The sequence below is a fragment of the Gorilla gorilla genome, chromosome 10 (assembly GCF_029281585.2).
Source record: "Gorilla gorilla gorilla isolate KB3781 chromosome 10, NHGRI_mGorGor1-v2.1_pri, whole genome shotgun sequence".
NCBI classification, from domain to species: Eukaryota; Metazoa; Chordata; class Mammalia; order Primates; family Hominidae; genus Gorilla; species Gorilla gorilla.
The window spans coordinates 138,130,544-138,137,244 of record NC_073234.2 but is presented as its reverse complement, the minus strand read 5'-3'; the positions used below and the strand labels follow the sequence as shown (position 1 = coordinate 138,137,244).

Sequence of the window (6,701 nt, the reverse complement as noted above, 5' to 3'; positions counted from 1 at the left end):
AAGCCAAGCAGATGACGGTGAATTAATTCTGCAATGTTGAGTACTCAGTTGGCATACAAGCACCCAGCCTTCCAAAGGGATGTCCTTCATGTTTCACTGATTTTCGAATGACAGTCGGCTTGCCTAAACTTATCCTTTACGTTTAAGACATTTTGTGGGTTCCCGTCTGCCCAGGGGATTCTTATTACTTGTTTATGCAAACAGCAGGTTGCATAAGAGCCTTGCTGGCTTTTTTTTTAGAGATTTCGTAGTTTCCTGGTAACCATTCAGTCATCTATTTCAACACCCTGACATGACATAAAGGCAGGCGTGGAACCACACGTTCACCACACAGACACACACCTCCTTGCTGCAGCATTCGCTAGGCAAGGCGCTCCATCAGACCCACTAGCCGCACTCATGAATCGGCACCATCTGCAGGATCACTTTCTGGAAATAGACAAGAAGAACTGCTGTGTGTTCCGAGATGACTTCATTGTCAAGGTGTTGCCGCCGGTGTTGGGGCTGGAGTTTATCTTCGGGCTTCTGGGCAATGGCCTTGCCCTGTGGATTTTCTGTTTCCACCTCAAGTCCTGGAAATCCAGCCGGATTTTCCTGTTCAACCTGGCAGTGGCTGACTTTCTACTGATCATCTGCCTGCCCTTCCTGATGGACAACTATGTGAGGCGTTGGGACTGGAAGTTTGGGGACATCCCTTGCCGGCTGATGCTCTTCATGTTGGCTATGAACCGCCAGGGCAGCATCATCTTCCTCACGGTGGTGGCGGTAGACAGGTATTTCCGGGTGGTCCATCCCCACCACGCCCTGAACAAGATCTCCAATCGGACAGCAGCCATCATCTCTTGCCTTCTGTGGGGCATAACTATTGGCCTGACAGTCCACCTCCTGAAGAAGAAGATGCCGATCCAGAATGGCGGTGCAAATTTGTGCAGCAGCTTCAGCATCTGCCATACTTTCCGGTGGCACGAAGCCATGTTCCTCCTGGAGTTCTTCCTGCCCCTGGGCATCATCCTGTTCTGCTCAGCCAGAATTATCTGGAGCCTGCGGCAGAGACAAATGGACCGGCATGCCAAGATCAAGAGAGCCATCACCTTCATCATGGTGGTGGCCATCGTCTTTGTCATCTGTTTCCTTCCCAGCGTGGTTGTGCGGATACGCATCTTTTGGCTCCTGCACACTTTGGGCACGCAGAATTGTGAAGTGTACCGCTCGGTGGACCTGGCGTTCTTTATCACTCTCAGCTTCACCTACATGAACAGCATGCTGGACCCTGTGGTGTACTACTTCTCCAGCCCATCCTTTCCCAACTTCTTCTCCACTTTGATCAACCGCTGCCTCCGGAGGAAGATGACAGGTGAGCCAGATAATAACCGCAGCACGAGCGTCGAGCTCACGGGGGACCCCAACAAAACCAGAGGTGCTCCAGAGGCGTTAATGGCCAACTCCGGTGAGCCATGGAGCCCCTCTTATCTGGGCCCAACCTCTCCTTAAATAACCATGCCAAGAAGGGACATTGTCACCAAGAAGCAGGATCTCTGGAGAAACAGTTGGGCTGTTGCATCGAGTAATGTCACTGGACTCGGCCTAAGGTTTCCTGGAACTTCCAGATTCAGAGAATGCGATTTAGGGAAACGGTGGCAGATGAGTGGGAGACTGGTTGCAAGGTGTGACCGCAGGAATCCTGGAGGAACAGAGAGTAAAGCTTCTAGGCATCTGAAACTTTTGCTTCATCTCTGACACTCGCAGGACTGAAGATGGGCAAATTGTAGGCGTTTCTGCTGAGCAGAGTTGGAGCCAGAGATCTACTTGTGACTTGTTGGCCTTCTTCCCACATCTGCCTGAGACTGGGAGGGGCTCAGCTCCTGGGGTGATATCTAGCCTGCTTGTGAGCTCTAGCAGGGATAAGGAGAGCTGAGATTGGAGGGAATTGTGTTGCTCCTGGAGGGAGCCCAGGCATCATTAAACAAGCCAGTAGGTCACCTGGCTTCCGTGGACCAATTCATCTTTCAGACAATCTTTAGCAGAAATGGACTCAGGGAAGAGACTCACATGCTTTGGTTAATATCTGTGTTTCCGGTGGGTGTAATAGGGGATTAGCCCCAGAAGGGACTGAGCTAAACAGTGTTATTATGGGAAAGGAAATGGCATTGCTGCTTTCAACCAGCGACTAATGCAATCCATTCCTCTCTTGTTTATAGTAATCTAAGGGTTGAGCAGTTAAAATGGCTTCAGGATAGAAAGCTGTTTCCCACCTCTGTTTGTTTTTACCATTAAAACGGAAATGTACCTCTGCCCTACAGTTAGAGGGGGGCACATTCCTCCTGGTTCCTTCGCTTGTGTTTCTGTACTTACCAAAAATCTACCATTTCAATAAATTTTGATAGGAGACAGTCTGGCGTTGCTATATCTGGGTTATGGTTCACAGAAATGGACTTCTTACTTAAGCAGAGACCTTTATGGGTTATTAACTATGTCCTAGTAGAAAACTACTCCACACTGCAAAGTAAGAAAGAGACACAGACACTGAGCTACATCATGAAACAACTAAGCAGAAATTACACCTGTGTCTAAACAAAGATAGAAAGAGCTGGGATTAAAAATAATTTGGAAGGATAGTACAGATAGGATTGCAAGAGCACTTACATTTTATTAGAGTTTGGTGAATATTGCTCTTCATATTTGTGCATTAAAAAGGGAATCAAGGTCAGGTGCAGTAGCTCACGCCTGTAATCCCAGCACTTGGAGGGGACCGAGGTGGGCAGATCACCTGAGGTCAGGAGTTTGAGACCAGCCTGGACAACATGGCGAAACCCCACTTCTACTAAAAATACAAGAAAAATTAGCCATGCATGGTGGCGGCCACTTGTAGTCCCAGCTACTGGGAAGGCTGGGGGAAGAAGAATTGCTTGAACCCGGGAGGCGGAGGTTGCAGTGAGCCGAGGTGGTGTGCCTGCACTCCAGCCTGGGTGACAGAGCAAGACTTCATCTCAAATAATAATAATAAATAATATAAAAAGGGAATCAAGCCAGGCAGATATTTTCCATAGGAGGGGGAAAAGCGAGCTTCCTATGGAATGGTTTCAGTTCCCAATTCGGAGAAGGAAAGGAGATGTACTGGTTTGAGTCTGTGATCAGTCCAAGTTTCTGTTACGCTTTCATTTCTAACTCTGTCAGTCCTTGATTATTTGGCAAGATGAGGCTTGCTTCAACCTCCTGACATGAACACAGATAAGGAATTTAGAGACAGGCTCCCAGCTCTGGGTGAATGACAGTAAATGAATAAAGGTGGACGCTCTGGAATTACCTCTGTGCTTTCAGAGCAGTTGGCTTGTCTGTATCACCAAGCAATGTACAGGTAAAAAGCCAAAAGCAAGGATCACCTTAAAGAGGAAGAGATGTCAGGGATGAGCTCAGAGGAAAATAGGGATTCCCCAGCCTCGGAGGCATGAGTCAGTGCGGAGCCTCGTTGTGAAATGCGGATTCGTTCAAGGGATGAGGTGGTTTGGGGTGTTTGGACCTCCACAGCTCACATTCATTCACTGATTCAGGCATTCCATCGGTTCTTTGTTTTTTGTTTTTGTTTTTTTTTTTGAGACCCAGTCTCACTCTGTCATCTAGGCTGGAGTGCAGTGGTGTGATCTGGGTTCACTGCAGCCTCTGCCTCCTGGGTTCAAGCGATTCTCCTGCCTCAGCGCCCCCAGTAGCTGGGATTACAGGTGTGCACCACCATGCCTGGCTAATTTTTGTATTTTTAGTAGAGGTGGGGTCTCGCCATGTTGCCCAGGCTGGTCTCAAACTCCTGACCTCAGGTGATCCACCTGCCTCAGCCTCCCAAAGTGCTGGGATTACAGGTGTGAGCCACTGCGCCCAGCCTCATTCCATCAGTTTTATGTATTAAGCACCAACTGTGTGCCAGGCACTGTTCTGGGTGGTGGAGATAGAACAAGGAACAAGGCAGCCACAGTCCTCTTCTCATCGAGCTGACTTTTGGAGTGGGGAGGCAGGCAGGAATAAAAAGGAGCCTTGGGGTGGCTATGGGTGTCATGACTATGGTGGAGTGGGACAATGGGGATAAAAAGTAACTGGGGCTGGGGTGACTGGGATGGCTTCTATGAGGCATTGACCTTGAGCTGAGTCATGAATGACTAAACAGAAGAGCAATGCAAAAGTCTGGGGGAAAGACACGCCAAGCAGAGGGAATGGTAAGTGCAAAGGCCCTGAAGTGAGAATTAGGTTGGTGACTGCGTGTTCATTTCCTGTGGCTGGGTGGCTTGGAACAATAGAAATGTATTCTCCCACAGATCTAGAAGCTAGAAGTGCAGAATCAAGGTGTTGGCAGGGTTGGTTCCATCTGGAGGCTAAGGGAAAATGTTTCATGCCTCACTCCGAGCTTTAGGAAACTGCTGGCACTCTTGGACTTTCCTTGGCTTGTAGACGCTTCACTCCAATCTCTGCCCCTGTCACCACATGGTGGTCCCCTCTGTGTCCTCTCCTTTTCTTACAGACACCTGTCTTTTCTTTTCTTTTTTTTTTTTTTTTTGGTCTGTATTTGAGACAGAGTCTTGCTCTGTCACCCAGGCTGGAGTGCAGTGGCTTCATCTCGGCTCACTGCAACTCTGCCTCCCGGGCTCAAGCGATTCTCCTGTCTCAGCCTCTCACGTAGCTGGGATTATAGGCATGCACCCCCACACCTAATTTTTCTATTTTTAGTAGAGACAGGGTTTTGCCATGTTGGCTAGGCTGGTCTTGAACTCCTGACCTCAGGTGATCCGCCTGCCTCGGCCTCCCAAAGTGTTGGGATTACAGGTGTGATCCAGCAGGCCCGGCCATAAATATGCCTGTCTTTATAACCCACCCTAATCCAGGATGCTCTCATCTTGAGATCTTTACCTTAGTTATACCTACAAAGACCCTTATTCCAAATAAGGTTGTATTCTAAGGTTTGGGGTGAACATAGCTGTTGGGAACCAGAACTCAACCGACTATAGTGAGGAACAATGCGGCCAGCACGATGAGCGTGGGGCCTGCCATATAGTGAGGTCGTGATCCCCTTTCAGACAAAAGTAATGAAAGACTTGAGATGAAGATCATACTATATTTAAATGAAAAAGTTTCTAAACAGAATATGATATCCATTTTCTTTTAAAATACGTGTATCTGTGTGTACTTGTGTGTGGAACAACAGACTACAAGAACACACACCAGGCCGGGCACAGTGGCTCACCCCTGTCATCTCAGCACTTTTGGAGGCCAAAGCGGGTGGATCATGTGAGCCCAGGAGTTCAAGACCAGCCTGGGCAACATAGCAAGACTCCATCTGTACAAAAAATGTAAATATTTAGCCAGGCATGGTGGCACACACATGCAGTCCTAGCTACTTGGGAAGCTGTGGTGGGAGGATCACTTGAGCCCAGGAGTTTGAGGCTGCCGTGAGCTATGATCAGGCCACTGCACTCCAGCCGACAGAGTGAGACCTTGTCTCAAAAAAAAAAGAAAAAAGAAAGAAAGAAGGAAGGAAGGGAAGGAAAAGAAAGAAAGAAAGAGAGAGAGAAGGAAGGAAGGAAGGAAGAAAGAAAAGAAAGAAAGAAAGACAGAAAGAAAGAAAAGAAAGAAAGAAAGAGACAGAAAGACACTCTGATAGGCTGAGCCATTGGAAAGTATCTTCTACATTTGCTCTGTGTGTGTGTGTGTGTGTGTGTGTGTGTGTGTGTGTGTGTGGGTGGGTGGGTGTGTGTGTGAGAGAGAGGAAGAGGAAGACAGAATTTATGTATGTAGATCTGTCTATGTGTCTATATATTGGAAAAGGTGGTTATAATCATATATGCATCTATTTTGCATTACTGCCTTTAAACCTGTCTTGCAGCTGTTTATTTTGGGGGCTTAGTTCTTGGGGTCACCAGATTCATGAGTTCACTCTCTGCTATGTAGACCAGAAATTCCTCACAGCTCTTCCCAACAATCTCTTTCCAGCATCAAGAGATTATCTCTAAGTCTAGATCCATAAAATCAGAGGAGCAAGATCATGTTCATTTCTGATTCTTTGAGCTCCCTTCCCTTTCGAGGTTCATTCTCTTATTTGCCCCACAATGCCTTACCTGAAGTGAGGGTGAAACCGCCTTTGCAAAAATTGTAACTGAGAAAATTATGATGGTGAAATAGATCTAACCTCACTCCATCTTTCTTCTAACCTCCAAGCTGTCCTTGTTCAGTACTGGGCATAGGCCATACTAACTTTGGGAGGAACTTGTTTATAGTTTAACTTTGAAACAAAGACAATAACAGCCCTTTCCCAAAACGAACCCCCTTCCTGCCTGAGGGCTAGACTGCCTTTGCAGAACTAACAAATTAGCTATAAGATTAGAAATTACGGTTTACGAGCCACGCAACCTCTGGCTGCAAGATTCTGAACCTTCCCAAATTGCTCCTGGGAATAACATCACTGTTGCAAAACCTAAAATCAGCGCTTGAGGTATTTTGCAGACCCTGCACCCTGATGCACCCCCTGACACCACCCAGTCCAGTCATCTGGCTCCACCAGTTCTGCCATCCCACCCAGGAACAGAAGACAGTAAGAAAACTCACTTTGACCCCTATGATTTCATCTCTAACACAGCCAATCAGCATTCCCCACTTCCCAAGCCCCTACCCGCCAAATTAGCCTTAAAAACTGATCCCAAATTGTCTGATTTGAATAATGATAA

The 6,701-nt window shown here is 47.4% G+C and overlaps 1 protein-coding gene across 1 annotated transcript; it reads left to right on the top strand.

Annotated features, from left to right (window-relative positions):
• The first annotated feature begins 325 nt into the window (after nt 1-325).
• On the top strand, nt 326-2,461 carry HCAR2 (hydroxycarboxylic acid receptor 2). Its single transcript, XM_004054070.5, has one exon. The coding sequence runs from the start codon at nt 400-402 to the stop codon at nt 1,489-1,491; it is 1,092 nt and encodes a 363-aa protein (XP_004054118.3). The 5' UTR covers nt 326-399; the 3' UTR covers nt 1,492-2,461.
• The last annotated feature ends 4,240 nt before the right edge of the window (nt 2,462-6,701 follow it).